The sequence below is a fragment of the Montipora foliosa genome, chromosome 11 (assembly GCF_036669935.1).
Source record: "Montipora foliosa isolate CH-2021 chromosome 11, ASM3666993v2, whole genome shotgun sequence".
In the NCBI taxonomy this organism is placed as follows: domain Eukaryota; kingdom Metazoa; phylum Cnidaria; class Anthozoa; order Scleractinia; family Acroporidae; genus Montipora; species Montipora foliosa.
Genome location: NC_090879.1, coordinates 10,546,672 through 10,571,671, shown reverse-complemented (window position 1 = coordinate 10,571,671; position 25,000 = coordinate 10,546,672). Strand labels below are relative to the sequence as shown.

The window sequence follows — 25,000 nt, the reverse complement described above, 5'->3', positions numbered from 1 at the left end:
TGCGAAGTCATCCTCGTCATCAGTGATCGATTCACCGACGAGTGCTTCCATGTCTTCCATATCACTTTTAACTTTCTCCACCTTTGATCGCTCCTCTTTGATCTCCATTCTCAACTGATCCATGGATAATTCCAGTGGCTGTATTTTACGCTCGTGATCCTCAGCAACTGCCAGGATGTCTTTGACCTGGGTTTGAAGAAAGCTCAGCTTTTCTTCATTGACTTGCTCTCGTTCACTGGCGTCTTCATCTTTCAGTTCCAAACTTCTTAAGTCTTCTCCTGCTTGAGTGATGCGTTCGGTTAATGTCTCAACTTTCTCCTGAGCCGCTTCTAATCGTTCCCTAGCCTGGTGTCAGAAAAAGAGAGGAAAAAAAAATGAACTTATAACTTTCATTTTTTCTTAACTGGAAGTTTCCCATTTAATGGTCCAATATTACTAACTTTAAAATCTTGAGAGAGCTGGATCGAGGAGAAAATGACGTCGAAGAGTCACTAGTTTAAGAATGCAATGCGTGTGTACGCGGCTGAATTAATATGCAGCACGGAAGCTTTCAGACTTTTAACCTCGTGTTTTGCATATATAAATCGTAAGCAGCATTTACCCACTGAAATTTTGGGTCGTGCCGTACCACATTGAACAGGCTTAAGGATTGGCGAAAAGAACAATAGAAAAAACAAAGATAACAATAGATTTAGCACAGAAAAAAATAGGAAGTACGACACTATACAGCCAATGAATATAGTGTTCAACAAGAGGTACGACCATACCCGAAATTTTAAGCTAGTCAGTAAATGACGTCACTTATCCCTAGTTCCAACCCTCTGAGCTCCAATCGGTCGGTAATGTTGGACCGTGAAATCCAAAACTTGCACTCAAAGTTAACAGCCTTTGGCTAAAAATCAAAGCTCGAAATTTTGCCAGTCAGGTGAACAGCAAACACACTTTCAAAATCCAAAGGAAAAAAAAGAAGTGATTTTTTAATGACGGTAGTACAGCACTTTAAGTTCAACAGGAACCAAACAAGAGCTCTGACTTTTTTTAGTTAAGAAGTTCACAATCTCGTCCCCAGAGTCAGCTTTTCTTTTGTTCAGCACCAAGAACAAGGACTCTGGCCACTTCCAATTTATGCGCAGTCGTAGTGAAGGTCCACTTTTGTAAACGTTGAAAACCACTATTGTTTTATATTTCTGAGCGTGCGTAGATGAGTCGGAAGTCCCGCGATTTGCGGACTTCCTGCCTTGGAAAAGGCCAGAGTCCGTGTCCGTGTTCTCTGGGTACGAGATTGAGAACTCCACAGATGGTGGACGTTCGGCTCATCTTCCAAGTCTCAAAAAAATTATATTACTTGATTTACGTTTCCGATGGTTACAGTAAACAATTATCAACTAGGAGTGAGGGTACTTCGAAACCGGCAGGAGGTCGTTATTTTGATGCATCTATTTTGCAGCTTTTTGGACAAATATATTTTTGACAACATCCCTAAAGAAGAAACTACAAGTTGCAACAACATTAGCCGAAATGATAATACTAAAAGAAGAACAAAGCAAGCTAAGATCAGCCCGACTAAGGTGTTAAAAATGCTTTGGTAAAAAAGTGCGCTTTAAGGTGGCGTTTGAAATCATTTATATCACTCATGCTTCGCAGCTCTTCTGAGAGACAGTTTCATAATCTAGGATGTGCGACTGCGAATGCCCTGTCACCTAAAGTCTTTTTAGTGATTCTATTCGGCATGTAAAGCAGATGTTTATTTGAAGTTCTCAAACGATAACGATTATCTTTGACCACTACTAACTCCCTAAGGTAGCTGGGTGCAAACCCATGTATTGCTTTGAAGGTCAAGAGGCAAATCTTAAAGTGAATTCGATACCACACAGGCAACCAGTGCAGGCTAAACAGTGACGGAGTGATATGGCAGAACTTTGGCATTCTTAAAAAATATACGCGCCGCCGCGTTTTGTACGCGCTGAATTTTATCTAGCTGCTTAGCAGGCAGACCGTATAACAAACTATCGCAATTGTTAATCCGACTGGTGATAAAAGCGTGCACTAGTTGCTCAAACGTTTCTTGCGACAAGTACTTCCGTATGCGCCTTAGGTTATGAAGATGAAAGTATGCAGCACTACACAGGTTGTTAACGTGCGTGTTCATGGTGAGTTCCGAATCAAACCATGCACCAAGATTTCTTACAGTAGAAGAAGCTAAGGGCACTTTAGATGTGCCAATCATGAGAGCGTCAAGTTGAACCTTGCGTAACTGTTGGCGCGACCCATCAAGTACAATTTCGGTCTTGCTACCGTTAAGCATTAATTTATCGGAAATCATCCAGTCCCTGGTGGCCGCAATGCAGTTCGTCATAGCAGAGATAGCCTCGTCAAAGCCAAAACTTGCATCAGGACGAAACGGCAGGTCTAGCTGGGTGTCGTCAGCGCAGCAATGTACCTCCGGTAAATGGGCCTTAGTGATGTCTAAAAGTTTGCTTGTAAACAAGCTGAACAGAAGGGGCCAAAGGACAAGATCCTTGGGGCAAGCCATAGCGAAGCTCAAACCTGTCTGACAACACACCCTTGATGCTTACTCGCCCGGAACATCCAACAGCTGTGCAAAAAACTGAAGATGGTATGGGATCAAGTGGGCAATTAGGGCTTGAACTTCCTCCTGAGATAGAGGTTTGAAGGAAGTAAGCTGGGGCATCGCATAACAACAGACCGTATCGTGGGCGCAACAGCTGTTGTCAGCGGTGCATGCGCAGCTAAAACCTACTAAGAATAATTAAGACGCCTGGTGGCGTTTACGTGGAAAGCTGCTGTTTGTGTAAAATGTGAAGGTCGGTTGCAAATGTCATTGATTGATGTCAATCGCTTTCATGAATCAATCTTATTTGCATGTGCTCATATTCAATAAAAGCAATTTTTAGTATCTTTTATTCACGGTGGGAACCAAAAAATGAAGGATATAACAGTAGGTGTAATATTCTCGCGTTCATCGCTGTTCTATCGCGCTTGATTGACCAAATCTATTTTCGCTAATGAGCAAAGCAGAGCAGACGAAGAGCACGTTAGGCATACTTTCTGCAGATTCAGAGAACGTAGAAATTCGAAGAAGGGAAGTGGTGTGTGCATTGCGAAGTCTCAATCTGTGATCTTTTCCGGTTACCTTTAGCGAGAAAAAATAACGAGACATTCGTGTTGCTTGTCCAACGTCGTCGACGACGGCTACGAAAACGCCATGAAACAATAGGCTTAATGAATGCCCCAGAAGTGCACGCCCTGCACGTGTAGTTTACATTTTGATACATTCACTAGCCGTTCTCGTCCTCACAACGACGTGAAATAACCAAATTTGAGGAGTTATGTGGAAGGCTAGACTGAAACCCCTGGTGATTAAATTTCAATTTCCTTTTCTGACATACACAACGTTCATACCAGTTTTATTCCTGGATTGTTGACACACACTATTCGTGCCGAATGACTAGGAGTGGTATCGAAATTCTTACACTCCGTGAAATAATATGTTTAAACAACGACCTCGTAGCCATCGTCGCTAATTTCCGTTTCGTAAACGATCGTTGCCGGCCATTTTTGACCGACGATGCCATTCTTAGTGATCAAGCCTTTTTGTTCAGTTTACTTTCAATAAATTGTTGGGGTTAGCTGCATTTAAATACTTTAAAATAGCAAAACCCGTTTTGGTGGTCTCGGTAGTGTGGTGGATAAGTGTGTAGTCTCTTAGGCCATTGAGTCGAGTTCGAAGTCGATCACTCAACTTTTCCTGAGTTTTTTTGCTAATTTTTTTTACGAAGGTTTTTTTTTTTAAATTTAAGTGACATACGCTGCTAATCTAGTCCTAGATTAAGTACTTTTTCCCCTCACTTTTAACCTCGGCATGGAAAGCGTAGACCTGGCAGGCCAAAAACAATGTTCCACTAGTACATTGCCAAGGTGATAAAGAGCGAGCACCCACCACTACCAGAGGAAATTCGACGGTTGGCGCAGGATAGGAATCAGTGGAGGAAGATCGTGGCCGACTGCCTCGCAGCCGGCTGCGTGAGTGTGAGTTAGTGTTTGCAAACGACAAACTTAACAGTGAAAATTGTTCTAAGTTCTAAGTGTCGTCCAAATGGCAACGACCAGGCGTTTACAAAACGGCTATTTGCGTCGTTGTCGTCCTTCGTAGGGCCACGAATTTTCATGACAGGCACAATGAAAACGACACTAAAGCGAATTTTAAATGTGGTCTGCCATAGGCATCCCACGTAATGAAATGGGAAGGACATCAGGACATCAGTTTAAGGACATGTGGGCATCACAGTGACACACTGGACACCAAGGCACGGAAAACGAAACAGACGCAAACCTGGAGGATTGAAATTGTCCAGCTAAATAATTATAAACATCCAACGTAGAAGAAAGAGTCACAGGACAGAACGACATCGAAAAAGAACCCTGAGGCTCTTGCCTGACAGTCTTTGTTTACATGTTTTACTTCATTAGCATAAGGCTATCGTTTTCTAATGGGTCAGCCGAGAATAAAGTATTACTGAGTACTGAACCTGCATTGCATAATGAGCTATTTCTGAAAATTTGAACGTGACATACCGGTTAAAGGGCCACCGACAACCACAAGTCTTTGCGGGCGTGCAAGCTATCGACGCCATTTTCTGTAATACAGAAACTAGTATTTCTTGAAAAGTCAAATTCCATCGCTTCACAACGTCGTGTTTTGGATGCCCAGTAGCTTCAAACTTTGTTAATAGTTTCCTTAATGTTTAAATATTGTATTTTTGGCGTTATTTGGGTGTTGTGTTCGTGTTAAAAGCGAAATGAAAACTGTGAAGAAAGGTCGTCCGCCGAGGAAGGAAAAGTGCCATGTTATTTGGCTCATTACTTCAACCTTAAGATTATAGAACGAAAGGAGGAAGGCGTTTGGATTAAAAACAAATCGAACAGCGAATTCGCAGAAGTTCTTCTTCACGGGATGTTTCTGAAGCGAACCGGCCGATTCGATTGCCCGGATAATAACAACAACAAAGGCGCGCAAAGGACACTGGTTGTCGGTGGCCCTTTAATCTCCAAGGAATGTTGCCTTGACAATTAGAAATTTTACAAAGAATGTATGGAAGCATTAGCGCTTTTGCCACCCAGGAATTTATCAGTTTTTGATGGCTAGTAATTAGCTCGTTATCAAAGCTAAAAGGCTTACAATTAGTTGAACAAGTTTTTTTTACCTTTTGAAGTAAATTTTTGTAAATAGCATGAGACCTTCTGTGAACAAACTAGTACGTTAATGAAACAAAACGCAAACAATGACGTCAGCAAAGATACCCTCATGGGTACAGATATGTAGCATCAAGAGAAAATGAGGGGACAGAGAGGGAGGCTCCCGGTCCAGCCCTTGGGATATGTCATGTCCACGAAAGTTATTTTTAGACGAGCGGAAGTCTTTGTTCTAGCGGAAGTCTGTCTTCCGAGACGTCCGCGTGCAGGCCAACCTTGGTCTGATGTTTGAAAGAAAATAAATATTCATCAGCCTTCCACGTGCGCCGCCATTTTCTCTTTTCACTAAGAACTTGAGCGCGAGGCAAGACTGCATGCGGACGTCGCGGAAGACAGACTTCCGCTCGTCTAAAAATAATTTTCGGGGACATGACATATCCCGGCCAACGCCCTGAGCCTCCCTCTCTGTCCCCTCATTTTCTCTTGGTAGCATGTAATTACAGAGTGCTAACAGGACAAAAACTCGAATTTCTTTTTTTCATCGATCACTTATTCTCTAAGTTTCCCTTTTATCAAGAAATTTGACTCCTTTTAGTTACCACAATCTTCGTATTTGACCGAAAAAATTCCGCCTGTGTATGAACCTTCCTTTTTTTTCCCAGCCTTAGGGGTGCTGAGTAATGTAATTTGCGCAAACAATCACAATTGTAAATATCATTTATTTTCCATGATGTCCTAATGGACTTCCTGTCACTTTTTTAGCATAGTTTTCTATCGCCTGAGAGATAAAAGGATTTTTGCCTTTAATTTGGACATGCCGACGATGATTTGCGGGAAATGCAATAAACGACGCTAATATCCACAAGGAGAAATATCAGGGCTATGTGACGTCACCTCAGATGACACAGGCCCAAACACAGAAAGTTAGGGAGTTTGTCAACAAACTTATTTCCACAAATAGCACACGAGGATTTAGCCGCGGCCTAAACGTCCGTATGTGATAACACTGCAGTAAACTGTACGTCCCGTTCAGTAAATGTTCAAAGTGTGGTGGAATTTTATCTTTTATCCCAATCGGGTTATGTGAATAACTGATTTATCCGGATCAGTTGTGTCGCTGTGTTATCTCACTTTTTGCGGATAAAAGATCTCATAAATTGGTTCCCAATAAAACCCTCCCCTTCTCACCCATGGGCTTGTGATTAAATTTTGATTCTCAAATGAATGCAAATTGTACAAAAGATCTGAAGCAAGTTCGTCTGAAGGAAACACGATCATTAATGTAGGAAGCGTGATCCTTTCGACTGTTGTTGACTAGTCAGTCAAAGGGTCATCAAGAAAAAAATGTCAGAATCAAAGACGTCATGATATAAAACTGAAAAAAACGTTTTGTCACCTTTTAAGAGTTTCAGTTTTTAAGAAGTTCAGTTTCATTATGGATCATTAAAAAGCTCGTAATCTGCAGGAAATAAATATGTTGTAGATACAAAAGGCGAGGATTGCATTTGGTATGTGTTTTCCTTACAATGACCTCTTACATGTTGGCTTTCACATTTATTGATTAGACGACCAATTGAGTCTTGCGATAAGAAAATGAATTGCTCTACCACATAGACATACCAGGAATTGTAAGCCCATTTCTTCTATAAAAGAACAAATCAGATGAGAGAGAGAAAGAAAATGCCTGGGTGTGTTGAGGAACACTTCGGTAACCTAATCCGGTCGAGGGAAAATAACTCTTAAATATTAATCAACAATAATGTAAGCACGTACCTTTTGAATTTCGTTTTCTAGTTGTCCCAGTTTTTGTCGAGCCTCTGTGCTTTGATTTTCTGTGGTCTCTGCTCTCTGTGTCGCTTCTGCTAACTCAGTTTCCAGTGTATGAAATCTTTCATCCTCGTCGATCTCGACGCTTTCTAGTTCACGTACCACTTCACTTTCCTGTTCGTACTTTTCTTCAAGTTGCTCGCTCTTCAATTTTCTTTCTTTCAAAACGGCATTTTTTTCGTCTAATTCCCTCTGCAGAAGTGTGATTCTCTTCTGCATGGAGCTAATATCTGATTCGTACTGGTCAACTTGAGCCTCTACCTCCCTGAGACTCTCTTTAGCGGTGTTTTCTCGGTCTTCAGCTTCTTCGATTTTGTCTTTCATTTTCTGCATCTTGTCCCGAACCTTCATCATTGTTTCACTCGACATCCTGGATCCTTGTTTTTGTTTGACACTGCGAAAAGATACGAAAAAAAGAGGAGAATGAAATGTGGCTCAAGCTTCACTCCTAAGTCAATGATAAGGATTGATTGAATATCTTAATTCCGGCTGAATGTTCAGGTATCTTTGGAATGCTTTAGGGCGAAACCGAAAATCGACAGGTGAGGGGGATAATCTCGAATGAGAAATATAATTCGATGATTGAAGGGATGAAGATATTGTGTTACTGACCCATGAACCAGTATTCCAGGGTGGTATCGAGTAACCGGGGAACTTGATAAGGCATCTTTTAATCAACCAATCAATCAATCAATCAATCAATCAATCAATCAATCAATCAATCAATCAATCAATCAATTCTTTATTTGATAAAGCAGGTTAAAATTACAAAAAATGCAAAGTAATAGTTGCATCGGCAGCTATCAGCTGATGTGGACCTGCTAATAATTTGTATTTGGCACGAGCACGTTTGAATGAGTCTTATTAAACTCATCCGCGTATCGCGGACAAATAAAACACCAAAATACAAGAATTAAACACCAAATAAACGACATATGTCAACCGGAAGTGAGTTTTCCGTCTAGACTTGTCTTGGAATTACCAAATTACTGTAGCTTTGCTGCGTTTAAAATGATTTCTTTGACACGTTGCGCAAAACTACAGAACCATGCAGTACCTTGATTGATGAACAAAACGTCCATTTCAAGCAGAAAACTATTGATTCACTTGAGGCAGACGTCTGCTGGAAAATTATTTGTTTTTTAAATCTGGAAATGGATATAATTTTTTTGTCTTTTTTTAACACGGTAACCAGGTACTTGTTTCAGCAAACTGTTTACAGTGACTGATTTTAATGCTGGGAATGGAATGATATAATCGGCTGATCGTTTGCCCAAAGATGCACCGCGATTTTCATGAGATGCGTCATGAAATGTCCCCTTGCCCTTTCTTCCTCAGCTTCAGGGGAATGCAGACGATCAAGTGTTTTCCAACCTTCAGTCCTCAAGTAAAGATAAACAGTCGCGTTTACCATCACTACACCATAACCTAACACTTACAATTACCTTATTGCTAGACTGAGAGGAAGCAAATGCTTTGACTAAAGGGACACTTTGTTTTGATTTTGATCAAAATCCGGCGTACACGCATTTCTGGACAGATGGGACCGTCTAGCATGACGTTAGAGATATTTCCTTGAATATTTTGCCGCGACTGTTTTCATTTTAATTAAATTGGCAAAGGATAAAATTAAGTGAATATTTGCTTTGAGCATGGTAAACACTAAGAGTCCCTGTTGGTTTCCTCCTTCTTGCTACATTCTTTTGAAAGCGGTTCGTTAAAAGAAAGTTTTGATTATGAAAGCACAAAAGTTTGCCTCGGTTAGAATACTCAGTCGAAACCCCATTAAACTTTGGCATTTATAACAGGAAAAGTACGTAGGTGCTACAGCCGCCTTCATTAGCCGATTTAGCCAGTTTATTCGTGTCAACTGAAAATAACCATTAGTTTATCCGTGAAAGCTGCACATAAGGCGATTATACATATATTTTGTTCTTTGCATGCTAAAAGTTATCACATTTCCTTGTACGCTTTAATAATATCACAAAAATAGCCTTTCGAAACTGGTGGTTTTTGTCCGCCCCAATACCTTCGCGGCTTCGAGCTTCGCCGCTCCGTGGCCCGCTACGCAGGACATACAAAAAAGAATGGCTTACGAGGGGGAACAATGGAAGAATTTCAGAAATTGCGTTAGAGTATTGAAGATGTCAATAATAGGGAAAAACTAAGCAACCCCAAACTCTTGTTCCCAACACAAAGGGAAGTCTTCACTTCTCAACTGGTGTGTGACTTTCAACAACGGATAATCCATGATCAAGATTTTACTAGCAGAAATCCAACTTTCTGATGCGGGGATATTAGATTTCTTGAGTAAACTGAAACAAAATTAAATAAATCAAACTGTCTTTTAGGGGAATTTATTTCGAGTTTTTAATACCTTTACTTTAAAATTTCTAATAATTTCTCCCCCACAGAACCTTATAGACATCCAATTAGTATTTTTTAAAAAGCTGTTGAATTTCACAATGGTTTAAAAAATCCGTTTCAGACCGAAATTTGTAGAGTGAGTATTTTCGAGGCAGGTAACTGCCTCCCCTCTGAAAATTAATTTAATTTAACATAATTTATATAGCGCTAACTCCACTAATTGACCAAAGCGCTTTACAATTCATAATATTAAATATTAAAAATATTAAAAAGATCCCACTAGTAATAAAATATGAATAAATTAAAAACCTATTTACAGTCTTATTTATAAAAATATCACAATAAATCCTATTCTAAATTATCAAAAAGTTAAAATGGCTCCAGTGCTGCATGCTGACAATCATCGCTTGCAAATGCCTCGATTAGTCAAGGAACCGTTCGGAGAGAAGGGTACAGAAATTGCACAGGGAGTCGCTCAAAATGAACCTTTGTCCTTCCCTCACTTTTCCCGCAAAACCAGGTACGTCGAGTTTAATTCGGTGCAAAATCACTTGTCACTGTTTGTTTGACCTTCTGGTCAATCTCCTTGAGAAAATCACTTTGAGATTAGTGGCATTTTTTCCCATCTGCTGCCTCATTTATATTGTTATAGCGCCCATGCACAAAAAATTGTAGTTTTCAACTGGAGATTGAGCCATGCAATGATCGTGCAATAACTCGATTCAGCGGGAGAACCATACGAGAATATAGTCAGTAAAAACCACTTAAACATAGCATTGTTCAACGTATTTTAGTATTTAAACGGTAGATATAGGCATATTTTTATCCCCTAAAAATTTTCATCTGTTAGGATTTCCTAGGTGAAAGTCTAGTGATCCAAAAATTATAGGGCTCAAAACTTACCTTTTCGAAAGTTTCAGCCAGAAAAAAGGCTCCCGAAAATTCTGGGTGACCCTTTTAGGGTAAAAATCCGTTAAAAATTGGCAATTATACCATTTTTCAGATGCTCGAAAATCCTAGGAGAGGCAGGCAAGCAAGAAATTTTACAACAAATATTCCGAAAAGTCTAGATCTCAAATCGTCTTCCGAACAGATATTTTCCGAAAATTGACGTTGAGTGCCCCTGTCGATTGCCTCGAACAAATAAGGCTCAATCCTATCGAGATCGTCAAATATTCAAGTTCTTACCTTTTCCGAAATTTTCGATTCGAATGGTCGCAGGAAAGATCTTGAGAGAATTGTTAAACGCTTGTATGAAAAAAATCTGACTTGAGTTATTAAGACAACGCTACTGGCATTGCCTTCGATTATCTAAAATAGGAGAATATTTAATCCATTCAAGAGGTCATTAACATCTACAAGGGGTCATTTAAATTCCATCACAACATGAACCGAGAGATAAAAGAATCATTTTAACAATACGTGTCATCAATAAGATGAATTCTTCTGTCGCGACTTGGGCGTTTCCTGTGAAAAGTACCTAACAAAAAATCGAACCCTCCAAACTTCGAATCACTCCTAGTTCGGTTCGGCAGTTCTACCACTGAGCTACAAACGACTCCATTAGCTGGATCAGCATAGCGTCCGATCTGGGGGAGGTAATTATTTCTACTTCTGTTTAGGGCTTTCGGATTTTCTCCTTGGTTACCGGTGTCTTCACAGGAGAAAAATTCAGTAATTTGATAACATTTAATAGCGAGTCGAACGGTTTTATTTCTTTAATCACGTTGTGACCTAATGCCCTTGCCAGATGACGGATGTTTTTTTCGTAACGGACCTCCACTCTCTGAGTGAGCTCTTGCTCATATTCATTCCAATGAATGCTATCAGTGGAAGGAAAATTGCATAACCCTTGTTTATGTTGACTTTGGATAACTTGCAAAGGAATTCAAAACAAAACAGCTTGGAAGTGAAAGGTATCATTATAATTGGATAAGGGATAGGTTTAGCCAGCTTCACTAAACAATGCTATGTGAAAGACATGCATTTGAATTATGGACAGATTCTTGATCCTTGGATCTGCATTTACGATATATAAAAGATAAAAGAAATCAGTTTCAAAGGGCTGAACATGGCTTTTACAGCCGGGCTCAAGTTCCACCCAACATCAAGTATTTGATCAGCGCTTTTACTAATCTGTCCTCGTGTTTTCGATATATCAAGTTTATGTTTTCTTAAAAGATTTATCTATTCTTGGTTTTCACTATTTCCGGCGCTCGTTTCTCTCCCCTGAAAAGAGGGAAACAAGGTTTTTACGTGACGTCAGCAAAATGAAAAAATAAGGAATTGTCAATCCTTTTGAGATTTTAGTTTAGTTATTTATTAGAACAGCTGAAGACTTATCGTTTCACAAATTTTCAGTTTGATAGGGTTTTTCGTCTTGTGATAAAGCAAGGTTGAATTTCTAAGCTTTTGCGTGACACGATGTTAAAAAAGTGACTTACCTGCTGAGATTTTGCAATCTGAAAAGTCCTTGTATGACAATGAATGCTCATATAGATGTTTATGAGCCCTCAGAAGACGACTACAAGCTTTTTATTGCAAAACTCGATGACATATCATATGTTTTTATTAGCTTCCGGCCGCCATATCTGTGCCCCTCAGAGGGACACAAACATGGCTTCTCCGTACATCATCATCTCATCACCTTTGCAACGTAGTGCTAAGACACAAATAGTGCGAGCATGTCCCGCCATTGTCGTACAAAGTCATGAACCTTTGCAAGACCGGTTGAATATTCATCTTATTTTATCTCTTAAGTTGGTAAAATCCATTACAGACATTACACCAAGTATTTCATGATGATGTGACAGCGAAAACCGGCAATATAGAAGTAATACACCTTCGCTTCGCTTCACCATGGTAGTGAACACGGTAAATGAACGGTTGTCAACAATTCACTACTTGCACGAATTCCATAATACACTTCTTTTACCCCTCAAAAATCTGCATAGGCATTGTATTTGACTTCTCTTGGGACATTTTCATGTCCCAGGAGAAATTGCAAACAATGGTTGTGCAAACGTTTTGGGGGGTAATAGAGGTGTATTATGGGATTGCGCAACAGTTGTAGCTAAGTTAACTGGCCTAAGAACTATGGATTCAACATCGGAATTTGACATCTGAGTTTCAAATTCGAGTCTTGATTTTCATATTCGACATCGAAGTTTTTTATTCAACATTGAAGTTTTGGATTTGCTATCGAAATTTTGAATTTGATATTGAAGTGGAAAATGCTGTATTTCACATTCGAACTTCACGCATGAATGACTTGCCCTTTATCCTTGGTAACGGTAACCACTGACGTAGTTGACTGAGGGCTCGCAAGGCTCTGAAATTCGGGAATGGCGGCTGAAACAGTGAGAAGACTGCCAGAGGTGGTATAGGAGACATTTTAACAGTACTTTCCCCTTTATACCTTCGAAATTGATTGAGTAGTTCTAAGACTACAATCACAGTCATAAGTCGTTGGAACACCCACCTTTCCTTTCCCCCGTGCAATGTTGGATAGCGCAATGCACCCAAACTAACTGTTCAGTACGTTTTAGTTTCTAAACAACATTGAAAGGTGGGAGAGGGAGGGATGTTCGATTAATTCCGTCAGTGTACCAACAATATTTCACTAATTGTAGGTCGCTACAATCGAAGTTGACTAGCAATAGAGTTATTTTCATAGAGTTATGACATTAGAGTTAGAGTTAAGTTTCCAAAATCCTGAATTCAAGATTTTGGAAGGCCTAAATCCTGAATTCAGAAATACAGAAAGTATCCTAAACATGCATAAAAGCTAACCTTAGGCCTAAGGTTAGCTTTTATGAATTTTGGCGGAGGATTTTGGAAACTTAACTCTAACTCTACGACATAACTCTATGAAAATAACTCTAAGAATAGCTGTCCCCTAGGTCGCTGAGCAAACGACTGTAAATGGTCTACTACCAGTCTGTATACAGACAGAACCACTCATGCGAAACCGCCATAGTTTCATTTTTTCACCTTTCACCTTTTCGTTTTTATAATCCTTTAAAGATTTGTCATAAAAAACGGGATACATTCGGAAACTATTAATAAGAACTTCTACAAACGACGCCATTTTGTAAATTTAGTGTAGCGATTCCACGTGCTACAACGAATTCGCTGAATGCCCTGTAACGACGTACAACCCAATCTTCCGCTTATAATAATCTATACTGTCTACAATGGTAATTCAAAAGCCATTAGTGTAGCTTGTCTACATTATTAACCAAAGAGTGAGAGGGCCCTTAGGAGCCTGGCAATATGATCGCTAAGCCGTAGCGACATTGTGTCTCTAGCTTAAAGCCTGCCCAGTGAATCAACGATGAGGTAGTTTCAATCTTATCTCAACCAACGATCACAAAGATGCGCCGTTTATGGACCCTCTAATCCCATCACAAGATGTCCCACAAGGATCTATTTTAGGGCCGGTTCTTTTCTTGGTCTACGTCAATGATCTTCCATTACACCTACCTGATTCAAACTTTAATCGGTATTTATGCCGACGACACCGCTCTTTGGACGGCTAACGAAAACGTCGACATGATTCAACAGCATTTACAGGCAAGCCCAGACAGTGTGTGTCATTGGCTTGCGAAGAACAATATGATTCCTAATACCAAAAAGACAAAAAAGCTTCTTATCTCCAAGCGTCAAAACCTGAAAGATATGGATATGCCCTCTCTAAACTTAATTCTGAACGGCAATTTACTGCAGAAGACAGACAAGGAGAAGCTTCTAGGAGTTCACTCAGTATCGACAAGCACTTAAACTGGAACAACCACAATGACTATACATCGTTAATAAGCAGCACTCGAGGACAGCCTTATTTAAAAGGAAAGTGTCACGCTATTGTAGCCAAACTTCAAAACACTGTAAGACGTCCTTGTATCAATGAAAACGAAAAAAATAATGCTGTAGTTTTGTTTGCCAATGATCATTGAAGTGCGCTGAAGCTATTCTTTGTTGTTTTGCAGCCAAGGATGGAGAAGATGGAAATGGATTGAGATTTGAAAAAAACTGGCCAGTTGTTTCAAGTTTAGAGACAGTGTCTTCAGAAAGACCCCAAAAATTAAATACGAATCCGTCTAGAGCGGTTTTCAATGGAGTGTCGAAAGTAATTAGCGAATTGCTTTGATTTATGATTACTTCACTCAGTGATTGGTTCAGAGTTTGCGCGCCACTTTTTTGACCAATTGGAAGTGAAACCGAAACCAATCGTGGCTCGCGCGTGCACATTTTCTCGTCCTTTGTGTCGGCTACTTGTCGGCTACGTGTAATTACTTCGAGTTTTGATTGGTTTACCGGATTGTCTCCGTCCGTTTTGATTGGCCAAAGTTATTACCAGTACTTTGGTTTTGGTTTTACGACACTCGATTGAAACTCGTTCTAATTAAGCTGGGTTTAACATCATCAACTTTGTTTTCGTGCGCATTTACATTACCATATACATGACGCTGAGTTGGGCTCAGGTTAACGACTTCATGATGCTCTCATTCGTCATCTTGCCAGATTGTTTACGTAGTTCCTTCAATTTCATTTCGTTTCGAGTTTAGGACTCCTGCTTTATTCTTATTGCGCGACAAATCGAGAGCGCGCAAGAATTTATTCCTCGTTCGCCATTAGTGACGCAACAATGAACCATCCTCGTTAATGCTAATGGCGTTGAATTAGCAAAAGGCGATGAAAAAAGAGGGACCAAAAAATGTAGAAAGAAGATAGGATCGGCTCCGAAGAAGTTTCACTTGCAGTTTGTTATGCGAAGACATCTTTTCCTTTATTTTAATGCAGTAGTCCTTTTTCTGCTCACGTGTAAGCTTCAATCGAGAATTAATTCTCATTGCAGTGGAGACAGTTTGAGAAAACACGCAACCAAAAGTCTTTGCAGGAGTACTAGTGGTAAAGGTAGGCGGTATCAAATGCGTTGTTTTTCCCTAATCTCTCTTCTCCTCTTTCTCTATTTATTTGGGAGGCCTGGATTGAAGACTGAAGCTCGATGACCAATTCAATTTTTTCGTGCTGACCGCGTCGTTGAATTTTTCAAGAGCGCATGCGCAGAAGAAAAAGCTAGTTGGTGGTCGCTAGTTGTCTTGTCAGGTGACTGAAGAATTTCGATTCTTCTTGGCGAAAGTCGATTACCTAGAAGGCTGGACGCCAGGGTGGCGGACGGTCCGTTGAGGTTGTTGTTAATTCAGACAAACGGAAGTTGATTTGCAAAGTGCAGTTTTGGGTTGAAAAATGGATGATTCAGAATGTGTAGTTGATTCAACTTTGCTGATTTCTCCTGCTGCAGGAGATCGTATTCAACAACATCGCAAAGAGCTACATTACCGCCTTTATTCACTCGATCCCACGATACACCAATACAAGGTCCATAGGCCATTATCGTCAAAGATTTCACTGAGCGAACTAATGTAACACACGTTTACGTAATTTTCTGTTGACAATCATCGTTCTTTTCACGTTATCGACACTTGATCGACATGTGGCCCAGTTTCCGACAATTGAAGTGAGGAGTACATAAAGTCAAATAATATAGTAACTATACTTTAGTTTTTTCTTGTCTAGTCACTAGTGCATCCGTTCTTGTTTCGCGAGATCAATATGGTACGAAATTCACAGCAAAGAACGTTTCCAGAAACAGACGTAAACGTAACTTTATTCCCAATAAACGTTATTGGTGGCGTGAAAAAACAGTTCCCTTCATGCTGGACAAGTCTGTAGGTAAGGTGATCAATTAAAGGTCTTGTTATCACTCGTATGATTACAGAGCGAATTGGAGTCCACTCAGTCCTATTACATTCACTAAGGGCGCTTTCCTTTTGTCAGAACTAGTCGGCCAGACCCAATAATTTGCAAAGCAAATGCAACAATTTGAAGGAACACTTGCATGATAATCCCTCGCATTGTTCTGGAGGAGTATATATCATCCCCGAAGTGTGTTAATTTGAATTCGTTGTCGAGTTAGTCCTTCCAAATGCCCGGTCTGGCCGGTCAGTTCTGTCAAATGGAAAGCACCCCAAGATAGAGTCACCCTGTTATAACCCCATGTTAACTGTTATCCTTTCTTCAGGTTATCAATTTAGCTAGCTGTTGCTTCCCGCGAGAAAACTGAATTCTCAGCTCCCACTTCACCTGATTATTTTACCGTAATTTCTCATTTAAAAAAAATAAAAAAAAATTAATAATAATAATAATAATAATAATAATAATAATATTAATAATAATATTAATAATTAAAGTGCACCTAAACCCAAATATTTTTTGTTCCTAATGTAAATCTCCCCATCCAAAGCAAACATATGCCAGCATTGTTACGCACAATTTCGCTTTTTCTGTGCCGTGCAAGCCACGTAAACTTGGCAGAACTAGCAGTAATTTGGACCCACGACGGTGATGCGAGAGGCATGGGTCTATTCTCGATTTTACGTCACAAACTGCTTTGAATTCCTATTTTCAAAGAAATTTTGCATTGCAAAGCAGTTTGTGACGTAAAATCGAGAATAGACCCATGCCTCTCACATCACGGTCGTGCGTCCAAATTACTGCTAGTTTTGATACCTTTGCGCTTATTGCCCGACAGATAAAAAAGCGTAATTTGAGGTAAGAATCGTCAAACAAGTTTGCTTTCGAATTCCGTGGAGAGATCAATATTGTACACTAAAAATGTTTGGGTTTAGGTGCACTTTAAGTAAAAATAACAAACAAACTGCGGTTATAAACATAACGAGACAAAGCATGTTGTAAAGCTTTTTATGAACTTGACGTTTCGTATGCTCCAACATACATCTTCTCGAATCTTCAGAAGTAACGGTTACCTAACGTACAATTGAATTTAAATACAAAGACTAATACCAAATAAGGAAAGTAATGACAATGAAAAAATAAATGAAAATAAACAGACCTAGTTAAATCTGCTTGAAAAAATATAAATGTATGTATGTATGTATATATATGTATGTGTATGTAGAGAAGAAGTTTCTCACTGCCAACATTTTCATTAAGCGCTGGTTTTAAATCGCGAAGCAACAAGGTTTTCTTAATTTTACGATGTATATCAGACTGTCCAGTGGCTAAAATGTCAAAGTGATCCCATTTAATCCTGTGGCCTGTTTGGGTCATATGATCAGCAATGGCAGAAGAATGGCTGTTACTCGGCAGTGCTCTGAAATTTTCCGTTTTCCTGACTTGTAATCGACGTTTTGTTTTCCCGATATAGTAATCATCACAATTATTAATAATTAACGTTGTCTTAGGAGTAACTGGAAGAAAAGCTTTTAACGCTGCTATCGCCGACTTCAAAAAGAAAACATGCATACGATTTATAAAACACACCAACGAGGAAGATTATATCTGGGTTCATCGTGGATCGGGGTGAGTTGAGCATATTCGCTAACTTAGAAACTGCGTTATGCTATTCGTCACTTGAGCATTTACTGTTGCCACGTTGGTGGGAGGCTCTGGAAGTACTGAAAACACGACAACGAGAATTTAACGAAGATCGGTGTGAGTTGAGCATATTCCCTAAAATTAGCGAGTTTTCGTATTGCTCAGTTGACCATTTAGTGTTCTCCATGTGAAGTCTGCACTTTCGCGCTTGCGTGTCTTTTGATGCAATGCTCATATAATACACCTTCCTGAGGCACGGAAAAGAGCTATTATTAATGCATTGCACAAGAAAAGACAAGTTAGTGAGGCTTGTAATTATACATCAATTTCTAGACTACAACTGCAGTATGCTTTGAGGTGCTCTTTGTCATAAAACAGACACTCATTACCCCGGCTGTGCACCAGCGAATTTAAATGTAGGCAGTAGGTTTGTCAAACTGTCGTCAGCTGAAGCGAGATAGCCACTGCTGAAACTTTTGAATAAAAGCCAAAGTAGGTGTGTTGCCTCTTGAGTTGGAATAAAGCACGCAAGTTCTAAATTTGATATCTTCTTGGTTGGTACTGTAAAGTACCACTGGAAAAAAAGTCACAGCTAAAGTGGCAGTCAAGCGAGAGGCAAGATACTCACACGAACAGTGAATTCGCTGTCGCTTTTATAGTTTGCTCTTCATTTTTATTATTGCAAGCTGTTCGCCAGATACTTTATATTTATTTTTCTTTGTTGTTCAGATGTTTTTCGATAACGGGAAAGTCCGGTGGTAAACAGAACCTGTCATTGGGGAAAGGATGTGGGAAAAAGGGTGTGGTTATCCATGAACTGTTACATGCTTTAGGAATGATGCACGAACACTGCCGCGCAGACAGAGACCAGTTCATCAGAATCAATTTTGATAATATCAAACCAAGTGAGAATTATCGATGTTATATATTTTTACCCACTTCCATGGTGAACGTCCCAGATTAATACGAAAGTCGTTTGAAATTCAGGATTTTCCTTCCAAAGAAGTAACAAATTGCAATTGGAAGTGCGCTATCACAGTTAATTAAGTCGCCCTCTTATTGCTTGATAACCTACCAACTCACGGTATCACAAGTTTGTCGTAACCTCCCTGCACGCTGCTTTAGAGAATGTAGACATAGAATAACCTTGATGGCTAAATTGATTGGTAAAAGCGTTTCACCCTTGTTAAAACATGACTTTTTGTACGATATCCTTATCAGACTTCATGAAAGTTTGATCATAGACCAGAACCATAACCCAGATGTCTCGCGATATGCGATGAAATGCGGCCCATCAGTTTCCCGTATCATCTATTTTTAGGACGGCGGTATCGTATTCCTTGCACGACCCGTGATTTTGCATCAAATCACGACCAAACCCTCGTGCAGTTTCTTCAATTGCAGACCAGTCAGAAGCGTTGTAGTCATCAGGCCCAATCTGATTGGTCATAATTTGGCGGGATTCGTATTCTAAATTTATATAATACAGTAAACTAACTCGCCAAGGCCAAATGAAAGAGATATACTTTTCTGTTTTGTGGACTTCTGAGGTAGATAGCGGGTGAACCTCATTCGATGTCCTGCTGACAATTGACAGTTTACAACTCGGAGCGATGATATTTCGAAAATAATTTCTTGTTCTAGAAGCAAGAATCGAATACCAAAAATGGAACGGATACACCATCGATGAACCTTACGACTATGGATCCGTAATGCATTATGGGAGTTATTTCTTCAGTTTGGACCGCCATAGGCCGATAATAGTCAAGTTAATGCCCGGTGGACCCCAAATAGGACAGCGGAAAGGATTCTCTGATCTGGACTTGCGCAAGATTAATAAATTGTACAAATGCAAGAATTACGTAAGTAAGTAACCTGAGTTCAAAATAATTTATGGGATGATCTTTGAATAACCAAATAGAAACTTTTTCGCTGTTGTCCCGCTGTATAAGCCTTGACTGGTTTAAAGAAACTCATGTTTCTTAAATAACAATCAATCATCATGGAAAATTAAAACAAGCACTCACTGGTACGGATCGTGAAAGCTCCTTTAATCGTCATTACAAATTATCTTTCTTAATGATAAATCTTTGCAGGACTCAGGCCAGCACCCCGAAGGCCAATCGTCAAAATTGTCTCAGGTAAGACGAGATTGATCGAGAATGTGCTCAGTGTAGATCTTTTCAATAAGGTTTATATGTGATCTTGACTTCAAATTTGCGGGTTCTCTACTCTGCTCGGGTACTCAGGCTTTCCCCTGTCATAAAAAATCAACATTACAATAGACCATATTCGTATTCTCAGTATTGGACTGGAATTAGCTCGCAATGGAGGCTAATGCGGGGAAATATGTTAAAAGGCATTTGCATTTGAAAAAATATATAATATATTAAAATATACATAATATATTAAATATATTATATTACATTATATTATGTTATATTATATATTAATTAACAATTACTCGCCGAAGGTAAAATGATTATCGGTGAGTATTCACCGACACGAAGTCGAGGTGAATATTCACCGATAATTACTTCGCCTTCGGCGAATAATTGTTTATTAGTATAAATACACAGGTGATTATACAAAATCGATAATAAAAAAAACATTTCAACGCGAAATCATCTTCACTTACACTGGCAAAACGACTACTGACAGCCATTTTGTCCGTCGAGGTGATTATCGGCTGATAATCCGAGATATAGCGAGCCAATGAGAGCGCGCGATTTTGTATAATCACCTGTGTATTTATACTAAATATATATGATGATATATTAAAAGGCATTTGCATTTGAAAAGATTCCCCCGCATTAGCCTTCATTGCAAGCTAGTTCGGGTCCAATACTGAGGATACGAATATGGTCTATTGATGTGCTTAATTTGAGTCTTTTTGTGCAGTCTTTCTAATTAGTAAAGTAATTGAGTTTTTTATGGAAAAATGAAACTTGAACGAAGTGACATGCGTCGTCTACACTTGGAACTACTTCCCCTCCGTACTCTTAAAGAAGAGCGTCCGACAATCTAACTGATGATACCTTTTCCATGCTAACGTACAGGTAACTGTAGTTTTGAAAGAGGATTTTGCAACTGGAAAAACTGGCGAAATAAAATGGAAGATCAGTTTGATTGGAAGATAAGAAACATGGTAGATGAACCTCATTTTCAAAGTTCACTCAAGCAACCTAGTGGTAAGACCATAAAAGCACTTAATAGTAAGATCAATTGAAAGCTTGCTAAAAACAAATATATTTATATTTGCACCCAGGGAATTTTGTTTTCTTCAAAAGGCCTCAATCTCGTGCTGAGTACATGAGCAGTGGTGTACTATACAGCGGTTTCTTCATTGGCTCATGCTGTCTGCGATTCTACTATCACATGAATACTGGCGGCTATCTGCGGGTGTTTATAAATGAGAACGAATCCCAGAGGAAAAACCCGTTTGTCCTGATTTGGCAAAAAGTTGGTCGACAAGGAAACATGTGGAGAAAGATGGAAAAACATATCACTGGCATTAGGAAACCTTACAAGGTTCGTTCATTGTTGTTGACATCCTTTCTTCATCTCTAACTTCATGGTCACACTCCGCTGAAAAAGGGGACACGTATACAATATACTATCGTAGAAGCCAATGGACTCCTGACTATCGGGGTATTTCCATCAAATTGTACGGGTTTTAATTCAAACCTGAATCTTTCCCCAAATAAAGCTCGAAATGTCTTGATTCCACTTGGAAATAATGGACTAACTCTTCCCTTTTATTAGAAATAAAAAAACTTTTGGGTCGATAACCAAAACGTTTCTAAGATCGAATTTAAATGTCTTTCTCATTGAAAGAATTGGGGGACCTATGTAAGTGCTTTTTGTTTAAGTGATCTACTGTCATATTGTTCCAAATTTTGGCATGTGCAGACCAAATCCTTGTTCAGGCCAAAAATCGGAACCGGCAGCAGGACCTCTGGACGCGCTGCCAGAGCGTCGTACCATGGCGATGTACTCCGAGATTTCGACCCGCGAATCGCTTATACCGGAGCTACAAGCAATTGCAAAAAGGTTGAGACATTGCATCGAAAATTCACTTCTTCTTCCTAAAACTCATCTTCCACTTCATAAAAAAGGTCTTAACGCCCCTCCCTCCCCTCCCCCCTTTTTCAATGTTGATACTCTTTAATTTGAATGGCAAATGCAGGGGGGAACAACTTTGCTTGGGGGGAGGGGGGGGCTGGGGATGCGTTGACTTGGATGACACGCATCGTACGGTTTATAACAGTAAGTGTCTCAACTCTTTTTGCAATTGCTTGTCTCGATGGTTGTTTCGTATAATTCATCATGGCGACTAAAAGGAACGGTTATTAGGTTCAGCAAAGGTATCAATGGAAAGCAAAAAGACGGAGTTTGAACTGGGATAGTCGTTATGGCGTTCTAATTGAGTTCTAATTGATGAAAATAAAGTTGAAAATTAGTGCAAATTACGCATTTCTATTTATAACGTGAAACACGTTGTTTCGAAGAATGAGTGTGGACAAAAGTTTGTGTTTCGCCATGATTTGGCCGATTTCAGCCGTCGAAAGTTTGAAAGAGTCATTGAAAGAGTCAAGTTGGAAAGAGTCATTCCAAATTATTTATCCAAGAAAATTGTCCAGTACGGAACTGTGTCAAAGCACGTAGGGCGTTGATCCCATCTGCATTTGCCATTCAAACTAGTGTGTGTGCAAAATTGTTTTCAATACCGGTTGGCAGTTGTCATATTAATCCGATTGAGAAGGAGTTCAATTCTAGTAGAACGTGAATTCTAGCCCCAAGCGATACACAATAACATAACCTAAGTTTGTTGAAAGAGTATCAGGTGTACACTTCACGTTATGAGCAGTGACACTATTATTACTCGGAATACCTGAAAGGTATCCGAGTTCTAATCTGGGCAGAATTTAGTTTTCTGTGCAGCAAATGGACAATAGAATTACGAGGCGGTGATTTCATTGGTTAAAAGGCAATGTACTACACCCCATTGAGCAATACATTTGACCTCCCTCTGTGACCTCCCTCTGTGACAAAACAACTGCAACAATAACAAATAAATTAAACACAGCCGCGAAGGAGAAGATTTCCGATAGCGAGAGACTTGAAACAGCCTCTCGTCCTACATAATTCGATGAAAATCCGAATTTATAACCTGCAGTGGAGCAACCAAATGATGGGTTCTATGTTGGGGCTTCAGTGTGACTCGTTTTATTTCGTTTGCTGATTCAAAGCCCAACTTCCACGAGAGGGCAAATGACAAAATGCGATGCAGCTAAAATGTGAAAATGCTGGATTCAGCCTTCTGGAATGTTATGAATGACATATTTACTCTAATCTTGCCTGTTGACCGCATGACGAAATCGCCAGTACAGAACTTCCAGCAGCGGTATGTTAAGGGCAACTCTAAAACCAGGAATCCGGAATCCGGAATCACATTACAATACAGAGAGTAAAAACTATCCTAAACATTCATAAAAGCTAGCCTTAGGCCTAATTAGGGCTAAACACGTTTGTTTAGGCCTAATTAGGCCTAAGGTTAGCTTTTATGAATGTTTAGGATAGTTTTTACTCTCTGTATTGTACTGTGATTCCGGATTCCGGATTCCGGATTCCTGGTTTTAGGGTTGCCCGTATGTTAATCTGGAACCTTTGCAGCTGGATACCGGTATTAAGACTTAATTACAAGAATAATTTTTCAATTTTTTTCTGTGTTGCTACACTAGTGTTTCACCTGCCTTTGCCTCACCGGCTGCTTTCACTTGAAACCAGTTTATCTGATGTCACGCTACATGCTAAAAAATAGACATAAGGCCCTCGTTGTTTCCATTCCAACAACCTGTTCCAAAACATACTATAGCTGTGTCACCTGTTGAAGGGAAAGGACAAAACATAGACCCCCCTTTTGGACCGGGTCCATGGACCCGGTCTATGGACCCCTATTTATTACTATTATTTTTGCTAAAAAGTGTCCCAAAGCATGTTAATGAGCTTTTTAACCTCAGAAAGGACGATTTCGTGACAAAGGGGATGAGTTCACTTTGTGACAATGTTTAGATTGGGTATCAGTTACAAATTGTTTCATTTTGTCATTACTAACAATGATTACATTACCCAAAGAGAACAATAACAATGTCTGTTTATTTATCACTGGTACTTTATTGTTATAAAATATGTTAATGTATATATATATTGTTCATGTTGGGACTGGCTAATTTGGGAGTCCATTGTTGGATACATCAGACGAACTTTATTAGGGCTTACACTAATTTGTAAAACGAAACAAAAGGAACAGAAATACCGAAAAAATCCTAAACTTTCTTTAAGCTAAGCTTAGGCCTAAAAAATTTTGTTTAGCGTTGGTAAATGGTTAGGGTTGTACCTGCCCGGAAATTTTTGATCCATTTCGCAAAATAGCAATCTGACCAAAATTACTATTTTGCGAAGTGGATCGAAATTTTCGAGGCAGGTACAACCTCAGTAAGTGTAAGCCCTTTCTAGAATAATATATAAAAAAGTTCTGTACTGTTCTGGAAAAAAGCTAATCAATTTTATGTCCATGAAATTAAGATAGATAAATTTATATTTAAAAAAGATTAATTTGTTAATTTTAATATTACCAGCCGAGTATAATAAATTGAATAAATGTATGATGTAGTAAGCTATTTTACAAGGATAATTTCATTTCATTACACTGTCTTGATCAGATTGATTGATTATAAAACCATATTTCATAAATTAAATAGATTTTCACGATGGAAAATGATGTGGGTTGGTGTCTTTGATCCCATTCACGGGTTAAGCAAAATCCAAATGGCCCCTTCCATTCTAGCCTGTGCACCGCTGCCCACTCTCCGGAAAAAAATCTGAGAGAAGCGTCTGTGATTTACCGTTGTTAATCGTATTCAATACCGCGTGATTTTTCCTGGAATGTATGGAAAATGTTTGATTGGGTATTACCCCTCTATCTTTACATCATTGAAACAACTAGTTTTAATTGGCTTTCATTTTCGTTTTTCCCCATCAACATCATGAGAGATTTCACGATGAGTTCGTGTGTAGTTTGTGCAGAGTAAAAAATACGAATAAAGTTTTTTTTGATGGTCAAAGAGGTTTTTCTTTTAAAGTACGAGCGGAATTGTTATTCATGGAGTGTAAAGTGGAAATCGATTCT

General features: G+C 39.3%; 2 protein-coding genes across 4 annotated transcripts in view; one reads left to right on the top strand and one right to left on the bottom strand.

Moving 5' to 3' along the window:
- Positions 1 to 7,543, bottom strand: part of LOC137976088 (tropomyosin-2-like) — a 7,780-nt gene extending 237 nt beyond the window's left edge. Inside the window, exons 1-2 of the mRNA XM_068823357.1 lie at positions 6,988 to 7,543; positions 1 to 345 (exon numbers count right to left, since the gene is read on the bottom strand). The exon at positions 1 to 345 is cut by the window's left edge and continues 237 nt beyond it. Coding sequence (XP_068679458.1) covers positions 1 to 345; positions 6,988 to 7,410 — 768 coding nt within the window. The 5' untranslated portion in view covers positions 7,411 to 7,543. The remainder of the gene's footprint in view (positions 346 to 6,987) is intronic.
- Positions 7,544 to 11,143: 3,600 nt separating this feature from the next.
- LOC137977493 (hatching enzyme 1.2-like) overlaps positions 11,144 to 25,000 on the top strand; it is a 44,805-nt gene continuing 30,948 nt past the window's right edge. Inside the window, exons 1-9 of one of the 3 annotated variants that reach the window (XM_068824729.1) lie at positions 11,144 to 11,324; positions 15,211 to 15,324; positions 15,988 to 16,143; positions 17,676 to 17,793; positions 18,538 to 18,713; positions 19,453 to 19,674; positions 19,905 to 19,949; positions 20,868 to 20,999; positions 21,077 to 21,339. In XM_068824729.1, coding sequence (XP_068680830.1) covers positions 11,267 to 11,324; positions 15,211 to 15,324; positions 15,988 to 16,143; positions 17,676 to 17,793; positions 18,538 to 18,713; positions 19,453 to 19,674; positions 19,905 to 19,949; positions 20,868 to 20,999; positions 21,077 to 21,339 — 1,284 coding nt within the window. In that variant the 5' untranslated portion in view covers positions 11,144 to 11,266. The remainder of the gene's footprint in view (positions 11,325 to 15,210; positions 15,325 to 15,987; positions 16,144 to 17,675; positions 17,794 to 18,537; positions 18,714 to 19,452; positions 19,675 to 19,904; positions 19,950 to 20,867; positions 21,000 to 21,076; positions 21,340 to 25,000) is intronic. The other 2 variants (XM_068824730.1, XM_068824731.1) reach the window with 2 other exon arrangements.